The sequence below is a fragment of the Gobio gobio genome (assembly GCF_949357685.1).
Source record: "Gobio gobio genome assembly, chromosome: 8".
In the NCBI taxonomy this organism is placed as follows: Eukaryota; Metazoa; Chordata; class Actinopteri; order Cypriniformes; family Gobionidae; genus Gobio; species Gobio gobio.
In genome coordinates, this window is record NC_137114.1 from 20315956 (window position 1) to 20340426 (window position 24471).

A 24471-nucleotide genomic window follows, 5' to 3' on the forward strand; every position below is an offset into this window, starting at 1 on the left:
CTTTGTTCCACACCGCGACCCTCAGATCACCCTGACCACCAGCCGAAGTACTGACCACGGGGGGAACGGTAGATCAGGGTGTGGTAGAGGGGACTTTCACTTTGTTACGAAGATCCTTAAGTCTCGATCGCAGCACCGCGATGGTCATGTACCCGCATGTTCAACGACCGGCCACACCCAGAAGTACACGGGCGAGACATCCTGAAAAGGACGTGCCACGTGCAAGCTCTTTTACGAGAGGAAGCTTCGCAGAGACGCCGAAGCGCCCAGGGACCACACACCAGCTGTCAGACGGACCACTGCGCAGATCAGCAGGCAGGCAGTATGCGATCACTGGAACGCGCCGTAGACACCAACGCCTCTGGAAAGCTGTTCGTCTCGAAGGCTGACAAAGACTCAGTTAGCAGGCTTGAAGGAGTGAAGAGGTACTCTTGGCTCCAAAGCAGAAACATAATGCGATGTTGCTAGCGTACTTCCTTATATACCCACGAGGTGGGGCGGAGTTACGCATGCAAATTCCGCATGCCCATGGCATTGGCACGCCATTGGGCGCTGTTAAACACCTCGAAGGTAATTGGCTTCTAGGCGAAACCCGTTAGTCACTAACGTACGTCGTAGGGACTGAACGAAAGGGAACCACCGTTTTTATGATTATGATAATAAATTAAAATAATATCATAAAAATTACCAGTTTGCAGTATAAATGGATATTAAAATAACATCATGTTTTGAACTTGATGAATATACTATCATGCAAAACTAAAAAACGTTTTTATAGTCAAATAATTTGTTCTGATCAACCTCAATTTTGTATGCAGACATTACAAGGCAGATTTTTAATGGCAAATATTCTTACAATTCAAAATTCTTACAGATTACTCACGTTGTACATGTAAAACAACAGAAGCTTCGATGTTTCCTCCAGAAAATTTTGCTGTGCAAATCAATTTCTTCCCATTGTCGTCTTTTGCACCCAGAAAGGTTATTTTGGAATAGGTGACCTGATCTAAATCAGAAAGTGTTTTTCTCTCCGTTGAGACCTGCATATTCTCATAGTTCCATGTGATGGTTGGAGTCTCTCTCTGGCAGGAGTGATAGACGGAACAAATGAAGTTCTTTGCGACGCCGTCTGTGACATCTGCCAGTTCAGGCTCAATCCTTATTTTTTGATGAACACCTGAAATTGAAATTAAACTTTGTAATAGGTCCAACTGTGAATGCCAATGCTAATAGAAGACAAAGCAGTTCATATTTATGTTCACTTACACTGTGCATTTTTGACCTCATTAGCTGTCACTGTTGTGCCACCATGGTATGTTACAGAACACTCAATAGTCAAGCGTTCTGCCTGTACGACGCCTGTGCGCGTCAGAGTGATCTTCCACAGGCCATCTTTAATATGCTCATTGTCTATTTTGTCAGTTCCTTTTATACCATTCAGAATGATGTTTGGTTTGCTGAATGGACACGTGTGGACAGCTGAACATACTATTGTGATGCTGTCACCCGTCCTGTCACCTCCATAAATATTGATGCTGGGCTGCTGTGGACTTGCTGATTTATAATTGACAGAAAGATTAGAATTAATACATCATACATTTCAAAATGTTTAGATGAAAAACTAAAAACAACAAAACCACAAAAACAAGTGGAATTTGAAAATGCTGCTAGAGCTTTTCTCAGAACTAACTTCCTTTTTCTGTGCCACTTTTCCAATTTTTTTTTAACCATGCCATTTGGTATTTTATAAAGAAGTAAAAAAAAAAAAAAAGCTTTTTGTGGCAAATTGTCTTTCCTTTCATTTGAAAAGTTAAATAAATAAATTACTACAGTTAGACAATCAGAGATATTACAGCGAAATAATATTATTCCAAGAATATTTACATACCATCAACAATGATTTTAGAGGTGACATCGTGAAATTTGTAGTTGTGCCATGGAACATTTTCAGGGTCAATCCTTGTGTATAATGTCTCTTCATGGTGGGACTGTTCCAGGTTTTTGATCAGCAGACTACAATCCCCACTTGAGTCTCCAAATAGATCAGTTTTCCCTCTGAACTTCTCAATGACATTGTTTGCATGCAAAGGATCATAAACTAAAGGATAACCTTTAGAGGTCCACTGATACCACACAACTCTACGTGGGTTTTTGGGTGGGTTTGATGTGTAAGAGAAAGAACATGGTATAACCAGACAGGAACCTCTGAGGCCACGGATGTCTTTTGGCATCATCACTTCCCATCCCAAAGCATTATACTGCACAATACCTGTGGGACAAAAGTTGGAGAACATTCCTGGCTGATTGCTATGATAAAATTGGTAGAACTAGAATAATAAAGTGCAGTAAATGGTAATGCTTTATTTGTGCTTAAAACCACAGTTTTTATGATTATGATAATAAATCAAAATAATATCATAAAAATTACCAGTTTGCAGTATAAATGGATATTTAAAATCATGTTTTGAACTTGATGAACATACTATTATGGAAAATTAAAAAACGTTTTTAATTACAAGGCAGATTTTGAATGGTGAATATTCTTACAATTCAACATTCTTACAGATTACTCACGTTGTACACGTAGAACAACCGAAGCTTCGATGTTTCCTCCAGAAAATTTTGCTGTGCAAATCAATTTCTTTCCATTGTCGTCTTTTGCACCCAGAAAGGTTATTTTGGAAATGGTGACCCTATCTAAACCAGAAAGTGTTTTTCTCTCCGTAGAGGCCTGCATGTTCTCATAGTTCCATGTGATGGTTGGCGTCTCTCTCTGGCAGGAGTGATAGACGGAACAAATGAAGTTCTTTGCGACGCCCTCTGTGACATCTGCCAGTTCAGGGTCAATCTTTATTTTTTGATGAACACCTGGAATTGAAATTAAACCTTGTAATAGGTCCAACTGTGACATTTAAAGTGAAGTTATAACTAATAGCACACAAAACAGTTTATTTGTGTGTTTACTCACATTTGGCACTTTTGTATTTTGTATCTGTCACTGTTATGCTACCATAATGTGTTACAAAACACTTAATAGTGGAGCTTTCTGCCTTTACGACACCTTTGCGTGTCAGAGTTAATTTGCACTGGCCAGCATTATTACAGTTATTGTCTAATTGATCAGTTCCTTCTATTCCGTTCAGAATGATGTTTGGTTTTCTGTATGGACACGTGTGGGGAGTTGAACATGCTACTGTGATGCTGTCACCCATCTTTTCACCTCCATAAATATTGATGTTTGGCTTCTGTGGAGAAACTATAATTCATGAAAACATTAGAATTAACATAGCATATGTTTGTTTGTTTTTTAAACAGTGGGCCAAAATGTTTTAGGACAAAAATGAATGAATTTCATTGTAATAGATCTGCAGTGTGCAAACACATTATTCTTAGGCTTTTCTTAGAGCTACCTTTTCACTTTAACCAAATTATATCAAGGTAGTCTTTTTGTGGATGTATGAATATTAACACAATGTTTGACAACCATAACGTTTCCAAGATTTTTTGTCTTCATTTTGAACAATATATCTATTGCTTTATTTAATTAAATGTTTTTTGAGTGAGAAGAGTGATTGTGTTATAATATTTCTTTAAATGAATGCAATCGTTTTCTTTGATATAAAGGAAAGATGCGTATAATATAATACTTTGAAATGTTATTTTAATCAAATAAACTGATGAGAGTCAATTTGCGATAAGCATTTTATTGCGTCTATTATTATTTAACATAAATTGGTATTTACATACCGTCAACGGAGATTGTAGAGGTGACATCATAAAATTCATAGGTGCTCTTTCCAACATTTTCAGGGTCAATCCATGCATATAATTTCTCTCCATGGTGGGACAGTTCCAGTTTTGTGATCAGCAGACTGCAATCCCAATATGATGGGTTTCCATATAAACCAGTTTTCCATCTGAACTTCTCAATGACGTCGTATGGATACCATGGATCATAAACTAAAGGATAACCTTTAGAGACCCACTGATACCACACAACTCTACGTGGGTTTGTGGGTGGGTATAATGTATAGTAGAAAGAACATGGTATAACCAGACATGAACCTCTGAGGCCACGAATGTCTTTCGGCATCGTCACTCTCCATGCCAAAGTATCATACAGCAGAATACCTGAGGGATAACAGGTGAAATTTGGAGAAAATTAATAGCTGAAACTTTAGTTTAGTTCCTAAAGTAAACACTTCTGCATGACAATATTCTACATCCCTTAATCCTACCCAAAACATAAACGTAACAACTACCAGTACCTTACTAACTATTAATAAGCAGTAATTAGGAGTTTACTCAGGCAAAAGTCATAGTTAATAGTTAGTTAATAGTGATAATTGCACGAAAAACTAAAAAGAGAACTTTTCCATAAACATATTTTTTGCTTTAAATCACAGTTTAAATCACAACGCTTTAGATTACGGCCCTGAAAGTACTGCGTAAGTAAAGAGAATTTACAGCATAACTTTCGGTAATTATAGTTTAAATATAAAGTAAGTATGTGTAGGTATAAGGGAACAATATGGGGGTATAAAGTGGTAACTATCAGGAAAATTAACAAATTATTTATACAATATAGTATTTTTTAATTTAGGGGTAATTATCCGTGAAGTTACAGGGTAACGCCCATTTCACACATACTCTGTTTGCAGTGCGTGTGCGGTGCGTTTTTTTTTCCGTACCCATGTTAACGGATTACAGCTTTCACACTGCTCACGGATGCTGTCCGTCAGTCCGTTCCAGGTGTGGTGTGTCTGCAGCAGTCCGGCGATTGTTTCCGTACCGAGTCTATTTTTTGCTGTTCTGCACTGCTGAATTAAAGTGACAGCACATTGTTCGCTTTAAAGGTCCCATGGCATGGCATTTTTCTATTATTTTATAATGTTTCCTGAGGTGTACTTATATTGTTAATATGATTTTTACATCATAAAATGTCATAATTTAGAAATAAAAGGCATTTTTTCAATACTGATGTTTGCCCTGTGGCTGACTGCCCTGTTTCAAGAGGCGTGTCTGCTGTGAGACTTCAGTAAAAACGCCCACTGTTGTGATTGGCTGACATCTTTGCATTTGAAATGAGCGGAGGGGGCGTGGTTTAACGAGGTCTACGAGGCACGAGCAGGCACGAGCTGCTGCCAGAGAGACGGATGGACCTGAGCTCACTTCACATCAGTTCTGTCAGTCTCAGATCAGTGAACTGTTATAGTTACAGCATATACTTCAGTCTATATACTATAGTCTATTTCTAGTTGGAGGGACTGTCACTCATGTCAGAAAGTTAGTAACTTTAGCAAATTATGGATCAGCGCTGACTGCAGACGCCAACCGTTTAGAATGATTCAGTCCGATTTGGTGAACTGATTTGGTTCACTAAAAAGAACCGGTTCAAAAGAAAGATCGTTCGCGAACCGGACATCACTAATGTACCAGAGACTGAGCTCAGCGATTGCTAACAAAGTTATTTATAGGAACTACAGAGTTATGAGAGCGCTGTCAGTCAGCGCAAGTTTATTGTGTTTGTATCTGAGAGTTCTGAATAAACACGAGTCCCAGTCACACCGAGTCCGTCTTCATCATTATTACCAACTTTGTAACACATGCAAAGTACCATTACAGCTGTCGAGATGAACGAGTTACGAGTAAGTGTTGATAATAGCATTATTTTTTAGATATGTTCCTATCATATGAAAACCGCCACTGCCAGCGGTCACTCGCATTGAGTACACAGCGCAAACAAAGACACAACAGCAGTAATCGAATGTAATCCAGTTTATTGTGGGGCTAGCTGCCTAGCCCGGATATGCTCACGCTTACCCCCCGTCTGCTTAATCTCACGCCGCGTTTGGTGCCTCCGCTGTGGGCCAGATGCAGTACTGGGGGTCGGGGATGTTGAAGGCCGGGCCAGTGCAGCCCGAGCTTCGGCGTGTGTGAGGTTTATCTCTAAGGATGTAACTCTGCTGATGTTGAGCAGAAACTCATGACTGTATGCACATTTTAGAACAGATAGACGCGACGAGGACGTACAAAAACACTGACTCACAAGATAGAAGATCTGTCTGGAGAGAGAAGCCGCAGTGTGTGCACGAATAATAAATAATTAGCTACACATAAGAAATCACTGATCACAGATCAGAAGGAACTGAAAAAAGACTTAGGTTTTCATTTGTTAATCCAAACACTGAGAAACTGCCAGCGTTCACTCGTTCACAAGCCATGAGCGTTTGCATGGGCGTGCCAGATTCTCTGGGCGGAGGAAAGGAAGGTAACCGTTCCTGCTTGGACGTCAAACCAGGAGACTTCAGGATTGGCTCCTCTGGCCTGTCATTTTCTCAAAGGCAAAGAAAGACAGCCAGAACTCGGGTTTACACCGATCAACATTTCTATCCACTTGGGGACAATATTCAGGCTAGGGGAACTCATATTAATGTTGAAAAACCTCATAAAATTAAAATTTCATGCCATGGGACCTTTAAAATAAACATGTACTGAAACGCAAATCTAGTAATTTTACCACAGATGCATATAATTTAAAATATACTCTGTTTCAAAGTCAACACATGGCTTTTTTTTCTCGGGTAAAGCAAGGAAACGACACCTTACCTGGCATTTAGGTTAAAAAAATGAAATAATGGAGAGCACGTACGTTCCTGGAGGTGAAAAAAAAAGGTCTTCATGACCTGCTTTTAAAAGGGTTTAAAAACGAAAGAAAAGATGAGAGTCGGCTGTTTCTATTGCAAGTTTCTAATTTAAAATGTTTATATGCTATGTTATATTTCAATGTTTTGCCACTTGTGTGAGCTAAATCTAAAGTATAGGCTATATAAATATAAAGTAATGAATTGAATCAAACGTTTTAAATGTACTACGTTAAAACGTGACATCTATGAAAGTGTAAACAAAGAGAATTGCAATTCTGACAAGCCATGTTCAGTAACAACTTTTGGATTTGAAATAAAAAAAATAATGAATAAATGCTGTGTTTGTGGTATACAACGGCGGATCAGTTGCGCGCTGCAAACGTAGCATATATGAAAGCACAACAGCGCGTGCTGCTCCTGCACCGCATACGGACCGTAACACGCACCGCATACGCACTGCAGACGGAGTATGTGTGAAACGGGCGTAAGTATGTTCCTGTGGGCTGAAAATTAAAGTGGTTCTTGTTCCCCTCTTGTTTCGTGTAGTTGTAAGTACAATAAAACAAATACACAATCTGATATCACTCAGAAACATTTATTTAAAAAACAAGTTATTAAAAACAGATTTACAACACTTATTAATTTCTCTTGCTTGGCTTCATCCACCTCTTGTTCCTCTTCTTTTTCGTCCTTGCCACAGATGAATATTAAGAAGGAATCTTATGTCTTTAGCTATTCATAAACCCTAATGTTGTCTTTACTTAATCAAGTAATCTTGACTAAATATTACTAGTCAAGAAACTCATAAATATAAATTAGTATAACTTGTTAACCTTCAAAACACATTAACTTAAGATTTCAAGTTTTATGAACTCAAAATCATAATTAATTAAAATAGCTCACTCTGGTCTTGCTCTGATGTGATTGGCCATGCAAGGAGTTCTGCCTGGCGACAAGAGAACTAATGCACTGATTGGAGGACATTTACAAAAGACAGTCCTTTTTGCCTCATCTGTTGCTTGCTGCTGATTCAAATCAAGATGGAGACTTTTTCATTGTGTGCTGCGCAATCTTAAATTTGGTAATTAAAAATATATATACAATATATAAAGTTATTTTGGACCCACTTTATATTAGGTGGCCTTAACTACTATGTACTAACATTTTAATTAATAATTTGATACAATGCACTTATTGTGTACATACATGTTTTTACATTGTACTTACATTTAAAAAAAATACTTGCTTGTAATTACATCTGTAATTAATTTCTGTAGTTACATTTGTAATTACACAGTAGACACTTCCCTTACACCTGACCCAACTTACCCATACCACCACACCTGTCCCTAACCCTACCCGTATCCCACCTCAATATCAGCAAAGGTGTTTTGCAATACAATGTAAACACAGTAAGTACATTGTACTTATTTTCTGATGTAAGTACATAGTAGTTAAGGCCACCTAATATAAAGTGGGGCCGTTGTTTTTGTTTGATTTTTAATGGCCAGGAGGAGTCAAGATCATTTGTTTAAATCGTAATGGTACATTGTTATAATAAAACGCAACGCAGCCATGATTACACATTTTTCCTGGTAAAATCTTTGCTAACGTATCCATAATTAACAATATTTTTATTCATGGATTTGTGATGGTATAAATTAGATATCAAATGATTCTTTATTTGACTTGTATTATTGAAACATATTAGTTAATAACGTACACTTAACCATAGTTTAGTTGTGCGTTTCTGTGAGAAAGTTTGCAAGCTAAATATAGCTGATGTAACACCTTACATCAGAGCCAGAGACCTTTATTTGTTGGTTTAGGTGTATTTTGAATAGCATTGCAGTATTATAATTTTATTTATAAATAATGTAATTTTCTTTTATATTTTTGCATTGACTTAGTTAACTTTAATATTTTCAATTGTTTTTCTGTTACAGGTGATATGAGACAAGAACATGTGGAAATGTAAGTATATTTTCATAAAAATACTGCAAACATACTGATAATGAGTTGGAATTAATGGATTAATGGAATTTCTTTTCCCATTAAAGTCAGCCAGGCCAACTGAGGTCTGAACCCTTGTCCTTCGAGGTCTACCTGTCCTGCTTGGATACGATGACTCTGATAGCTGATATATATATATATATATATATATATATATATATATCATATATATATATCGAGTTTACTCAAATCAATTGAGTTCAATCAACTTATTAGGGTTTTCAGTAACTGTTACACTGAAAATGCAGTGCACGCAGAAATGTGCTCACCGTTTACTCGTCTTTCACCCAGTGCCGCCACTCCCACCATGCGCATCAAGTGCTGAGGGGGGCACCACAAACAAAATCCTTTCCTCTACACTTGACGTAACTTGAAGTGTGACGTGAGCGCACCGAGAAACTCTGGTCATGCGGATGTCGGATGCTGTCGGTTTTAATTTTTTTAATGTTCACTACAGTATACAAACAATAACATAATATATGATAATAGCAATGAGAAACAAACAAGACTAGAAGACAGAGACGTGATATCAGATTTTGTATGTGTTGTTTATTGCACTTACCCTGTAACTACATGAAACAAAAGGGGAAAAAGCAACACTTTAATTTACAGCCCATTAGGGTTGGGTACCCAACGGTACCTTTTTTCGGTACTTTAGGGATGTTTACATCAATAACTGTAAATAACCTGTAAGTAATGTATAGAAGTGTTATTGACATTATGCCAGAATTGCCCTGGTCTCTGTCTGCCATTGTCTATGATGTTTGTGTACTGTAATATTTACTAGTAAATAGTAGGCTAGGTACTTAATTTAATTCATAAAATCAACCATATTATTATTTTTTTTCTTTTTAATAAAATTTTTATGAGAAGATTTCCCACAAATTATGTGTTCTGTATTTTCTGGTAATCAAATGAAGACAAAATATATTAATTTAATGTATATTTTAATTTAATTAAACTTTTTTGTCGAACAAAGTGCTGCACAACTGAGCTTTGTACAGTTCAAATTAAATGAAGAAACAAAAAGAAACATGAACATGTTTCTTTTTGAAGAAAAGAACATGTTTCTTCATTACATAAAGAAAAGTTTTAATTTATTAGTTAAAAAATAAAGTTTTGATAATTTATTATTATTACATTAGTGTTAGTATTATTATTACATTGAGACGTATCTAAATTCTACTGCACAACAGTAATGTATTTTTCAAGTTAGCCAAACTTTTATTTTGACAGGTTGCCGTGAAGAAGTTTCTGTGTGTTTATGACATGACGGTAGTTTTTCTCAAATGAAACGGTAAAATGCTCATAAAGTGACTCTCAGTGGCTCTGGCGATGACGTTTGTGCATTCATGTCCTAATATGAGACGGCAGAGATGGAAACATGCGACACGCGTGATTCTGAGTGAGTGTGTGAGGTAACGTTAAACCGCGCGTATACAGCATTCATTCGCACAGTCACATGCAGGATTCGTATTTTTGCGGTTTAATATTCACAGACATTAGTCTATATCACCAGATGCATTTTCGGGTACCGAAATTTGGTACTGATTGATTTAATGTGAATCGGTACTCGGTAGTACCGACGTAATTCAGTCGGTGCCCTTAAAAGTACAGAGTTCGGTACCCAACCCTACAGCCCATAGATTCACACTTACCCTGTAACTTCACGGATAATTACACCTTAATTAAAAATTATTTGTTAATTTTCCTGATAGTTACCCCTTTATTCCCTGAATATTACATATTGTTCCCTTATACCTACACATACTTACTTTATAGTTAAACTATAATTACTGAAGTTATGCTGTAAATTTGCTTTACTTATGCAGTACTTTCCAGGCCATAATCTAAATCATTACAGAAAATAAATATTAAATGTCAAAAAGTCATTGTAGTTCTCTTTAAATTGAAATGAACTTGGTTAAGAATTCCTTTTCTGATGTCATGTAAATACAGAAGCTCTACAAATGCATAACCTGAAATTTAGCCACAGACTTTATGGTGTGCAACCATCAGACCAGGGAAATTACCAAGAGGCAGTACAAGAAAAGACAGCAGAAATCTTCGGAAAAAAAGACACTGAATAATCTAAGAAAAGCTACTGCACCTACTTTATGAAGAATGAAACAAAATAGCATATTCTGTACCTTGTAAAAGCAATTGAACAAGCACAGGTCTCATCATATTCCTGGGTTAGCCCTAGGTGAAATCAAAACAGCAGTTTTACATGTAGAAAAAATAACATTTCAAAATTAAGTGAAAACTATTTTCAAAAACTGACCACCAAATCAAGAATAGTGTGGGCTTAAATTGATAGAAATTGACATCAAGTCTTCTGTTAAATATAATGCATCCTAAAATCACTTTGTAAAAATCACTAAAATCACATCATATATAATATACCCCTTTTTTCTTACCTTCTTAGTGCAATCTCATTCGATTGGAATGAAAAGGCAAGAACGAGCAGATCTAGTATTGCAATATGCAAAAAAAAAAAAAAAAAAAACAATGAGAAAAAAAAAGCCAAAAACGCAGTTCGCTATGCAAGAACGATTCTATAAGAGGAAGTGTGAAACATACCCTCACTCTTAATAAACCGTATAGTATAGAGAGTAACAGAGATGGAACTAAGTGTTATTTTATTCTAAATACGTCTGTTTTGCTTAGTCTAGACCACAAATACCCCTTAATATAAAAAGAAATTAAGCTCCACCAATTACCACTTTAACTGGGGTAAGGTGTTTGATGCATTTTGTTTTAAAATAATTTAAACCCTAGATGCAAAAAAGAAGAAAACATCAGCCTGCACTCTGTTTAAGTACGTTTTTTTTTGCTGAGACATTAAATGCATCCTAAAATCACTAAAATATAGCATTTACAATGCATTCCGTTAATTTTTTTTGAAAGTTTTGATGCCTGCCAGTAACATGTTTCAGGGGTATTAGATACAAATGAACTGGTCCGCGTTTTGTAGCCTATAAGCAGATCCTACTAACAAATTATCAGCAGTCAGAATCCTCCTGCTCTTGCAGGGCAACCAGTCGCGGAGACACGTGCAGACATTCCTGGGCCCTCATTTATCAACGGTGTGTATGCACAGATTTGTGCGTAAGAACAGTTTCACGCAAAGTGTGGAATCTACCAACTTGTACTTGAAGAGTTTCGTTGCAAAATGAGATGTATCCATTTTGAGAAATGTTGGTTATTGACATTATTATTTAAGACATCAACAGTCAAGTTCATTCACAATTTTTTGTACATTAAACTATTACTTGAGCTCAGTGAAGGCCAGGGACACAATATTCTTCAAATCCAGGATATTTTTTATTTAATTTTATGTCCATAAATAGTTCATAAATAAGTCAAAAACCATGCCAAAATGCAACATATTTATCTTAACATTGTCAAACATCTTAAATTGGTTAAAAAAACAATACATCATAAATATATGGAATAGTATATACAAAGATTGATTAATAATAATACGATTCCGAGTTAGTTTTGGCCAGAACATACACAACATAAAATTATTATTTTTTTTTTTTGGCAAAACGCTATATATCCACCTTAGGCTATATTCTACTACTGTAATACCATTAAGAAAAGCTAGTGAATCAATGTTATCCTGGTCCACTTTTGTAGCGTTTTTATACATTTTTGTGAAGTTGAAGGCTACATCTTCATCTGACAGTTTGTCGGCATGACACAGACCAACATTACTCGCGGTCGCACGATGACCACAATTCATCTTTGAATGTTTTCCCTCCCCTGAATGCCTTGCCCGTTTGGTCTTCTCCCTTTGATGATTTTCTTTAGATGCCTTCCTCTTTCTCCCAACAGCAGCTGGAATAACCGGCTTCAATCCGTCATCGAATCCATAACGTTAGCTTGACTCTGAAGCTTTGATTCTCTGACTGACAGACAGCTGTTGATCAGTGACGTAGCCTACGTGACTGACAGCTCGCCTACAGTACAAACAATTAAATGGTAAACGTTTAGTTAGCCTATTGAATCCTCTTTTTAAAAATATGTTTTCTGTTTTGATATTATCGTTAAATCACTGAGCAAACTCGGAGCACTTCACCGGCGGTGACTCTCTCCTCGCGTGACATCCTGAGCTCGCGCAGCAGAACGTTCTATATCGCACTTTGTAAAGAAACTGGGCTGGCGGATATCGCGTTTTGTGAAAAAAAACATTTTGTAGTAGACTTAAAATGTACATTTTTAAATCTTATTAATGGCAGCAATTCACACATAGATTAAGGTACATCTAAACAGTGATTTCCAATAACAAAACCCAAATGTCAAAAAATGGCGTTTATCGCGTTTTGCAACCGAACTCTTCACTTATACTTAGAAATGTGTGTAAATTCACTGAAAACCCTAATATGTTGATTGAACTCAATTGATTTTAGTAAACCCGTTCCCACAATTCAATTGAGTAATGGAGTCTCCCAAAACTTGTATATTAAGTTCACTCAACTTGGTGCTCATGTTGACTGTACTTAAATTGTTAAGTTCACCAAACTTGGTGTTTGTAAAATGTACTTAAACAATTCAGTTCACTTAACTTGGTGTTAATTTTAAAGGGGTGGTAAACCACGATTTCACTATTCTAACTTTAGCTAGCGTGTAATGTTGCTGCTTGAGCATAAACAACATCTGCAAAGTTACAACGTTCAAAGTTTAAAGCAAAGGGAGATATTTGCTTTTAAAGAAATCCATTTCTAAGAACTACAGCAAACGGCCAGCAGGCGACTACACACATTCCTCCAGGGTTGGTGACATCACCAGGCTCAATATTTACATAAACCCCTCCTCCTCCAATATTAAATAGGGGGGTCGGGGGCGCCATTTTGTATCGCGGCGCTGTTGTGGTATAGTTAGGCTGGAGTGTTGTTGCCGCGATGCCGAGGAAACGCTGGTATATTCATCCGGATTGCAGGTCTGGGGTACTTGCTTTGTTCAGCCTTGATAGGGACTGGGGTGCGTTGCAGAGCGTTTAACATACAGCATGTTATATGCACGTGTGTATGAGACAGAAGGGAACAGGCGCGTGCGGGGCTCCCGCAGCACATCTCACGGAGGAAAACTTCCATCTTCGCGAGATCAATGCCGGATTTGCACAACGTCAGCTGCATAAGACAAACACTGCCAGTGTGTGAATGCACAACGCGCGCAGGGCTCCCTCCCGCAGCACATTTCACGGAGGAAAACTTCCACAATGTTCGCGAGTTCAATACAGGATATGCACAACGGCTTGTCCTGAAAGCTGGATTTACAAACAGAAGCTGTTTACGGGCCACAACCTGTAAGTCTGATTTATTTTTCATCGATGTGTTTTCCTGTAATAGGTTGTACATTGTAGCAAGGAAGTAAACAGATGACAACACTGTTCTGCAAACCAGTCTGTTAAATGCTCATTCATACTTAACGTTATCCGACGAACACCTAACGTTACAAACACTAATGTTAAAATCTCAACTGCGAACTTGGCATTAGTGTAAATGATTCTTTGATTAGAGCTTTTATGTGTTGTTTATCTACAGGCTTACTAAACATGGTTCTGTGTGTGATTTGGCTAACTTACTAGTAAAGCCAGTGTTTAGTGTTTTGGTTTAATAGTTTATTGTGACAGATATTTGGCTATAATCGTTCTAAAAATACAAAAGTAACAGTGCCATTCAGTAGCGATCACTATAGATCCGCAGTCTTTACTCTTGAGGAATGAACAGGTTCTGCTCGATCATCTTCACTAAAATGTTCTGGGTCTGATTCGGGCTCAGATTGGTATGGTTTTATTGACGCCATCGTTTCTAATACTGACCAAAGCACAGTCTACCGGTGAAGGGAAGGGGCGTGACGTTTCCGACAAACGTGCACTGCGGTGAGCGAATCACAACACACTGGGCCAGCTAACCAATCAGAGCCCATTGCGTATTTTTGAGGGACTGGCTTCATACAACCCGGAAAGCATCAGACCGTTTTACAAGGAGGGACAGAGCAGTGTAGAATAAAGGTCAAATATATGAAAAATATTGATTTTTTTTTTTTAAACGAAGCATGAACACGTTACAGTGCACCCCACAAACACAATCAAGCCTTCAAAAGAATGTGTTTTACCACCCCTTTAAGTTTACTTACATATTTAAGTTACCTCAACTAATTTAGAAATGATTTATAAATTACAATTATAAAATTCTTATTTTTAACTGTAAGCTTTGTGCAAACATACCAAACTGAGAAAATAAAAAAATAAAAAACATACCAAACAGCATATTTAATTTCTTTATTGACCAAAATGTCATGATATTAATGAAATTACTGCTGTAATGGAAATGGAATTGGGACACAACCAGACTGTACAGAACTGTAAAGGTGGTAACGGTAGTCACAATATCCCACATAAACTACTGTGCTACAAGAATTGTAGAACTCTGTGAACTTAAGTTAAACATTATACTTTTTTTAGTCTGACAGACATTGTTAAAATTTAGTGATCATGTAAATGTAACAATAACTATGTTCTTATTACATTTGACTGTTTAAGCTTTGGGCAATCAAACTGAGCTGAAATAAAACATACTGAACAACATATTCTATATCTTTGACAAAAATTTCACAATACTAATGAAATACAGTACACAATACTGTAATGGTGACACAATTACTAACTACATCAATTGTAAATCTCTGTGCACTTAATTTAAACATACTTTTTATCCTTCATTAATGGATTATGGAATAAGAAACAATATACTATTATGTACTGAGCTGACAATACTAAACATGCTGACACCAAGTCTGCAACAATGAGACAAACATTTTTTCTAAACCAAAAATCTGGTTTTGCCAAAGACTTTATACCTTCAGCTTGAGGGCATTCTGCCCCATTGATATGCTGTATGAAATCAAAAGTGTTTGCAAGGCATTTTTGGTAATTCAGGTCTAATGAGTAAATGAGACAAATGAAGAAACATTGCTTGTGGGAGATCCTACGTGTTGTCCATCAACAGTACTTGGCCTTCAAGTATTATCCCAATAGAGGAAGTCAAATGCAAGGAGTTGGGGTGCTGAAGGTTGGTGTCCTTGAATAAGATCGACACTTTCACATCCAGTTTCAATGATCAGACAAAGAAACAAAATCAAAAATGAAAAAAACGAATTACTAATTGACAAAAAAATTACAAAATTATGAAAACAATTATAATACATACTACAACAGTTAGTACAAAGCAAAATTATATTATGTTAGTTTTACGATGAGTTTGTCATCGTAACATTTAGGATTAAATCACTTACTCACCAATGAAGCCTCTACAGTGAAATGTGTTCAGAATCCAAACAGTGCTGATTAAAACATTACAATAAACCACATGACTCCAATCTCACTCCAGCTCTTTAATTAACATCTTGTGAAAATGTTTTAATCCATCAAGACATTTTAACTTTAAACTGTTTAATCTATTATGACTCTGAAGAGAAATAACCACAGATCAAGCACCATTTACAAGCAAAAACCGTCCAAAACAGTTCTGAAACAGAGGAAGCATTATCATCATTATAGCATTATAATGGCAACATTTTAAAGTTAAAATGGCTTGATAGATTCATTTGTTACAAACACAGCTTTTCACATCATTAATTGATGGACTGGAGTTGCTTGTGGATATATATATACATATATATATATATATATATATATATATATATACATATATACATATATATATATATATATATATATATATATACATATATATATATATATATATATATATATATATATATATATATATATATATATATATATATATATATATATATATATATATATATATATATACTAGGCATGTGCCGGTATCAAGTTTTCATGTTGCGATTAATTGCTGAAGCTTTTATCACGGTATACGGTATTATCACGGTATTGAAATTTGTGATGTACATACATACATACATACATATATATATATATATATATGTTATACTAACTTATATTTATGAGTTTCTTGACTAAACTAGTAATATTTAGTCAAGATTACTTGATTGTTTAACCCCCAGAGCCCGAGAAATGCGCCCACACGTTTTGCTGGATTTTTCCACTTGGCAGTGTAAAACAACGTCTCAGTTATGTATGTAACCCTCGTTCCCTGAAGGAGGGAACGGAAACGATAGTCGGAACTGACCAACGAATTGGGATCTGTTTTCAGAGACCAATCTACTTCGAGTGATTAAAAACGAGCCAATGGACATTGGCATGCGGTTCATGCATTCCATGCACCGTCCTGCAGGTAAGTGGAATATCGCATCATTGCTTTTCAACTGAGGAGCCGAGACAAGTGATTTGGGCCTTCAGCTGAAGCACAGCACCTGGCGACGGGACGTACGTCTCAGTTCCCTCCTTCAGGGAACGAGGGTTACAAATGTAAACGAGATGTTCCCTTTCAGTCGATCACGTTCGGCGTATGTCGGAACTGACCGGTGAATTGGGATCCCTACCAACACGCCAGGGATACTGGCCCTTCCAGCACCCTGCCTGAGCTCACTGGACCACTCCTATGTTGGAGTGGGAGTCAGGGCTCCCGGCAGCAAAGGTCAGTCACTGCTGTTCCTGCAAGACCCACCCAGCATGACTATTGGGTAACGCTGGGAAATTGTGCCCGTCTCTGGGAAATTTCCTCTAGCTTTTCCTTATTGACCCTATTTTTGTAAATAACAGTTACATGAACTTAAAATAAGTTGTCTGTGACACAAAACATGTTTAGCTGAGTCAACTTGACATTATTTGTTTTCTGGAGAGATGCAACTATTCTGTAACAAATCTTTTGTAGTTGTCCATTTTTGTCCATTGGAAACAGAAATTTTTAAGAATTAACAGGTTTAGATGTTGAATTTTTGGCCAAAAGTGAATATTTTTTTTATTAATATTTTACCAGTAAAACTTTGTTGCAGCAGATCAGACATTCTGAATTTAAAATACATTACGGGGAAAAAAGTATTTTGGAACACAGACATCAAGTATCAGCATATAATCTCAACAATGGTGACATGCTTCATGCCGCAATGCATGCTGGGAGCCGAAATAGTATTAAAATACTGGCTGCGTAGTAAAGTAAAGAGCGTTGCTCAAGGACACACTGGTGGTGACGGCTACGGAAGTAGAAGCAGAAACCTTCTGCTTATCAGTTCAGTGCTTTTGCCCACTAAACCACAAAAGGCATAAGGCTACAATAAAAATAGCATGTAATTGTAAAAATATTAAATTAAATATGGCAAGAAATGGGATACAGACAACATGAATTGTAAAAGTTTGAATCTGTTTAAATGTTTTACAGGTAGTCATGCTGATGGAGAGCAGGCACACGGATGTTTGGAGCAGACACAGCGGCAGTCAGATTGTCCCGCACATGTTCTCACTCTTGCTTCAAGGTTGTGGGGTTCAGGGCGGACATGATGGACGGCTAGGACAGACCATAGACAGTAAAAGAAATGGACACAGCGAGAGAATTGAAGTCACACTAGGAGCACTTACTTCCTGATGGCTGAGCATAGTGCGCAGCCTCAGACTGAGCTTGACGACGTAGATGTGACGTGATCAGCCTGTCCGACAGTGGCAAATCTTCTAGTAGCTGTGCAACATAAAATCTGAATCACCGAATCTTGCAGAGACAGAGAGAGTGAGCAGGAGCAACTTTTGATGAATGAAGCAGGATCTACAACATCTCTATCTGCGTTTATGCCTCCACGTCCCCCCGATTGCCTCATAGACAGTAAAAGATTGCCTACGAGCTTCTCCTCGGGTCTATACGGTAATTTGCTCAACAGCGCAACACAGACGCGTGGTTTTGACACAATCGTTAGCCTATATTTTACAAAAACAGTAGGCTGATGAGATATGAGATATCGGGAGCCAGATGAGATATCGGGAGCTTTTGCCACTTTTTATAAGAAACTGTACTCAAATACAGACAAATGTACAGAATTTGAAAAAATTGATGCCTACTTAGATAGCATAAACCTGCCAAAGCTATCAGAAGAAGAGTCACAAGCTATAGATTGACCCATTATGAGAGAAGAAATTGTAGAAACAATAAAGGGGTTAAAAAACTGCAAAAGTCCGGGCTCGGATGGATACTGTAATGAATTTTATAAGGCCTTTGTAGACGATATAAGCCCTATTTTAGAAAAAGCATATGCTTATGCATTTGAAAGGGGGGAATTCCCACCAAATTGGAAAGAGACAATAATTTTGGTTATTCATAAGGAGGGAAAGGACCCTACAAAGTGCAGTTCATATAGACCCATAGCGCTTCAAAATTTGGACTGCAAAATATTGACCTCCATACTGGCTAAAAGACTTAAAACCGTTATTACGACTCTAGTGCACCCAAACCAGACAGGCTTTATTACTGGTCGCCAGCTGTCTGATAATGTTATGTTTTATGCCACGTCTAAACCAGCATTGGCTTTGGACGCAGAAAAAGCATTCGATAGTGTAAGATACAAGGTAATGGAGCCTTTTATACATTATCATGTTTGTTTAGAAATAAACAATGGACAAATGGAGTCTTTAAATGCCTCAGATGTAAAGATATTCACTGTCAAAGTGAGGCCAAAATGAATGGGAGTCAATGGGATGCTAACAACAGGTGATGGCTTGGTTAGCAATGGCCGCGCCACGCTTTCCGGGGGCTGGGCTACACCCTTGGGACAGACAAAGGTGTTGATGGTGGTCAACTGCTTCATTTAAATAAAGCTGCAGAATTTGCACAGCTGTGTGGAGATGGCAGGATGTGGGGTTCACCGCCTGTAAATGTGTGATAGTTTGAACAGTAAGTTTGAATAAAGCTTTGTTTCATGTGTTGGTGACTTATTAATTTGTGATGTTTACTTTTATTCACTCTTTTACTCATTTATTCATGTTTCCTATTGTTGTCAGTAAATAAAATATTTTATTAACTCATGCATTTATTCATTGCTTGACTGAAAATGTATGTGTATTCACATAAGCTGCATTTGTCTAGTGTGTATTCCTGCATCGCTATGTCATATGACAACAAGTTGCATTTTGCTTGTTTAACTAAAACGATATTTACAGTAAAAAAATAAAATATAATATATAATTAAGTATATATATATATATATATATATATATATATATATATATATATATATATATACATACATACATACATACATATATAATTATTATTGTAAATGTTTGGGTGGGCTAGCAATGCAATTCATTCTTGGGTAATCTTAATTTTTAATAGTGATATTTATATTTTTTCGAGTATAAAATCAACAGTTTTCTCCAAAGGTGAAATCCTCGAGCAGCTGAAAGATGTGAGTACTCCAGGCTGGGGCAGAATGTGGGTGAGATTCAGCATGAGCACACACTTTTATTGCGGGAAACTCAGCATTATCATTACCAGCACATAACAGCCCTCTTTCCGATGCAGCAATTGACATATGTCCTCTGCCAGAACCCAAAATGAAACGCTGGCCCTTTTTAAAAAAAAAAATTTAGGACCAGCAATCCCATCTGTAAGCTACCAGCAGGCATGTGAGAAAGTGAGCATGGCCGTCAGGCTCGACGGCACACAGCGCGCTAAACATTCAAGCCTCATGAGAGAACATGAACCACCCACGAACAAAGTCTCAGCACGCTCGTGATGCGATAGAGGAATGGGGGCCCGAGGAGATGTGCCGGCAGGGAAGCCCCACTGTAATACTTAGGTCTCCAAGGCTTATTAGCCGAAGTAGCCCTTTTCTGGTGCACCAGAAAATAAACTAGATCGGGGAATAGGCGAAGGGACTCAACCCCGAAGGGACTCAAGAACTACACAATATCATTGCGCCGCTGCATCCATGGTACGGCTCAAAGTTCCTTGATTACTACGCAGGAATGAAAGTATAGTGTCACGGGGTGACAAAACAAACCGAACGGGACTAAGATCCTGGTGAATACTGTTGCAGGATTTTCCAGTGAACCTCCGGTTTATGCCCTGTGAATCTGTTGCCATGGCAGCGGGGCTGATTGCCTGAGTGACAGCAGGTGTGGGGCAATTATAGAGAACGCTGTGAGAGGGACACCTATTGAGATGAGGCTTTAAAAACTGAGAGAAAACAGACTGTTGTGTGGATCTCCTCCCGTATGATGCTGTGTTTGTCAGCGGGTTGCTCTTTTTATTGAGGCTGGGCTGTGGAGTGGGGAAGATTGGAGTTGTGGAAGAGGAAAGGAAGGAGTGAAGTATTTGGCAGCGAAGACTTGAGGAATATCGTCCGTAGTGAGAAAGATGCAAGTGATGAGTATTTGATCCGTTGTTTATATGCACTAACACTGAAGTGGTGTGGAGAGTTTGGAAAACGTTTGGCACGAGTGAACTATTACACAGAGTGAATTAATGATCTGTCTCCAACTTCTGTCCTCTCCTTGCCGAATGTGGTGATCGCTGCATCATTCTTCTGCTTTCCCGGAGCAAAGTCAAGCCCTGATCGAGGACGAGATCCGATCTGGTGGGAGAAAAGACCGGTGGGTGAGTGCTGGCCCGAATGCACGGTGTGCGAGTGGAATTGCAGTGCCTGAAGTGAAGATTTACACGGTTTGTGCTGTGAAGTGAAATTTGTGTGTGGAGAAGTAATAGAAGTCTGCCGTGCACTCCTCTCCTACAGTCTTCCACCCGCTGTCTCTAACGAAGGGTCTTGATAAAGCAACTGCCCAACTTCCGGTTTGAAAAGACCCGGCCCCGCTAGTGCTGAGTGCTTCATATATCATGTACTGTTGAAACTGTGCTGTGTCTATCCCAGTGTTCAGCCGACGCGAGCGCCCCGCTCTAAGTGTCCTCCCCGCCTGGTGGTCTCCACACGCCCTATTGGAAGCCTTTACCCTGTTCAGAAGAAGAAAAGGTATATCAGTTGCAAGCTTCGTGTACTGTTGAACCGTTGAAACTGTGCTGTGCCTATCCCAGTGTTCAGCTGAAGTGGAGTGCTCCGCCCAAAGTGTCCTCCCCGCCTGGTGGTCGAGTGTTCCGCCCAAAGTGTCCTTCCCGCCTGGTGGTCTCCACACGCCCCTATTGGAAGCCTTTACCCTGTTCAAAAGGAGAGAAGGTATATCAGTTGAAAAGCTTCCCATACTGTTGAACCGTTGAGACTTTGCTATACTGTTCCAGTGCTCAGCGGAAGTGGAGTGTTCCGTCCAAAGTGTCCTCCCCGCCTGGTGGTCGAGTGTTCCGTCCAAAGTGTCCTTCCCGCCTGGTGGTCTCCACACGCCCCTATTGGAAGCCTTGACCCTGTTCGAAAGGAGAGAAGGTATATCAGTTGAAAAGCTTCACATACTGTTGAACCGTTGAGACCTTGCTGTACTGTTCCAGTGCTCAGCTGAAGTGGAGCGTTCTGCCCAAAGTGTCCTCCCCGCCTGGTGGTCTCCACACGCCCCTATTGGAAGTCTTGACCCCGTTTGAAAGGAGAGAAGGTATATCAGTTGAAAAGCTTCACATATTGTTGAACCGTCGAAACTGTGCTGTGTCTGTCCCAGTGTTCAGCTGACGTGAGCGCCCCGCTCAGTGTCCCCCCCCGCCTGGTGGTCCCCACACGCCTATTTGGAAGCCTTTACCCTGCTCAGAAGAAGAAGAGAGTGGCTCGCTTGCCCCCACCTCTGAGTACCTCCCTCCGGAGTAACCCCAGTGACTCGCTTCGCCCTCGCATCGGCATACTTACCTGGTTCCAGTCTGAATGGGGTTCGTCTGACCACGGCCTCCCCTCTTGAGTCCCGTAGAGGAATACTTACCCGGTGACCTACCTGGACGGCGCGGGGATTCCCCCCGATTCCCCTCCGACGAGCCTCCGGTCCGCCACGAACGTCCCTCCCCTCCCGTCCCGGGAGGTCGGTAGACTCTTGAACTGTCCTGGTGGCAAGAAGAAGATTTTAATTAGGACTTATCCAATTCATCGACCTTTTAACAATAATAAATAAACTGTATTTTATTCCCTTGTCTGTCTGGTCCTTGACACGTTCCTCGGGGTGGTTCCCGGGTTTCCAGGGGTGGGTGCAGTCTGGTTTGGCCCGCCCCGACCTGTGACAATAGTTCCTAGCCATATCGGCCTAGAAAATCGCAACTTTTCATTTTCTGTCGGTCTTTGTACACAATGTAACTATACACATCACAACATGTAAATAGGAAAATGTTGGCGTTATTTTGTCACTTATTGAACAGTAGGCTAGCTGGAGCCATTTACCTCCAGTCTTTGTGCTAAGCTAGGCTAGCGGTGGGTGCGTCAGACAGAGTTATGGCACGCACGGAGATGAGAATGGTATGTATGGACTTATCTAACTCCGGGGGATACGGTGAATAAGCTAAAGTCCCAAAAAGTCGGCGTGTTCCTTTAAGGAAGCCAGGAGGGCCTTGGGAGACTTGCTCACAAATAATACTGAGAGAAATTTAAGATTTTTAAAACAGCGCTATTATGAGAATGGGAGTAGAGCAAGTACATTATTAGCATTCCAACTTAAAAAACAGATGAGCCTAACAGTTGTACAGAAAATTAAAAATAACGACCCAGATAAGCCCTTTCTGTATAAGCCAGATGAGATATCGGGAGCTTTTGCCACTTTTTATAAGAAACTGTACTCAAATACGGACACAAGTACAGAATTTGAAAAAAAATGATGCCTACTTAGAAAGCATAAACCTGCCAAAGCTATCAAAAGAAGAGTCACAAGCTATAGATCGACCCATTATGAGAGAAGAAATTGTAGAAACAATAAAGGGGTTAAAAAACGGCAAAAGTCCGGGCTCGGATGGATACTGTAATTAATTTTATAAGGCCTTTGTAGACGATATAAGCCCTATTTTAGAGAAAGCATATGCTTATGCATTTGAAAGGGGGGAATTCCCACCAAATTGGAAAGAGACAATAATTTTGGTTATTCATAAGGAGGGAAAGGACCCTACAGAGTGCAGTTCATATAGACCCATAGCGCTTCAAAATTCAGACTGCAAAATATTGACCTCCATACTGGCAAAAGGACTTAAAACAGTAATTACGACTCTAGTGCACCCAAACCAGACAGGCTTTATTACTGGTCGCCAGCTGTCTGATAATATTCATCGGCTACTGAATGTTATGTTTTATGCCACGTCTAAACCAGCATTGGCTTTGGACACAGAAAAAGCATTCAACCGTGTCTCCTGGCCTTTCCTTTTTAGTGTTTTGAGGAAATACGGTCTGGGTCCTGGCATTGTTAAATGGGCCCAACTGTTGTGCTCATCTCCAAAAGTGTCAGTAAGGGTAAATGGGTGTTTCTCACAAAAAATTCTGTTGGGGAGGGGTTGCAGACAGGGGGACCCTCTTTCGCCTCTTCTTTTTGCCCTTAGTATAGAGCCCCTTGCACAGCTAATATGAGATAGCACAGATATTATTGGTATTGAAGTGAGTGGAGAGGAACACAGGTTGTCGCTATACGCAGACAATGTAATTGTGTATATCTCAGATCCCACAAAGTCTGTTCCAAATTTAATGAAATGTACTGAGACCTTTGGATTTTACTCAGGTTACAAAATAAATGTGACTAAGACAGAAGCACTCCCCATGAACAATTTAATTTCCCTACAGATGAAATCTGCTTTCTCATTTAAATGGCCCAGGGAGGGAATTAGATATTTGGGAATAAATATACCCCCTGACCTTAGTTTATATCAAAGTAACTATATTAAATTAATAGATAAAATTAAGCATGATTTGAACCCCTGGAATACATTTCCCCTTACTTTAATAAGCAGGGTGGAAGCTGTTAGGATGAATATTC

The 24471-nt window shown here is 38.7% G+C and overlaps 1 protein-coding gene across 1 annotated transcript in view; it reads right to left on the reverse strand.

Moving 5' to 3' along the window:
• Nucleotides 1-11110, reverse strand: part of LOC307130206 (uncharacterized protein) — a 35277-nt gene extending 24167 nt beyond the window's left edge. Inside the window, exons 1-8 of the mRNA XM_079823150.1 lie at nt 11081-11110; nt 10811-10862; nt 3748-4131; nt 2969-3256; nt 2575-2868; nt 1889-2269; nt 1267-1554; nt 884-1177 (exon numbers count right to left, since the gene is read on the reverse strand). Of these exons, the coding sequence (XP_079679276.1) occupies nt 884-1177; nt 1267-1554; nt 1889-2269; nt 2575-2868; nt 2969-3256; nt 3748-4131; nt 10811-10847 (1966 nt within the window). The 5' untranslated portion in view covers nt 10848-10862; nt 11081-11110. The remainder of the gene's footprint in view (nt 1-883; nt 1178-1266; nt 1555-1888; nt 2270-2574; nt 2869-2968; nt 3257-3747; nt 4132-10810; nt 10863-11080) is intronic.
• Nucleotides 11111-24471: the final 13361 nt, after the last annotated feature.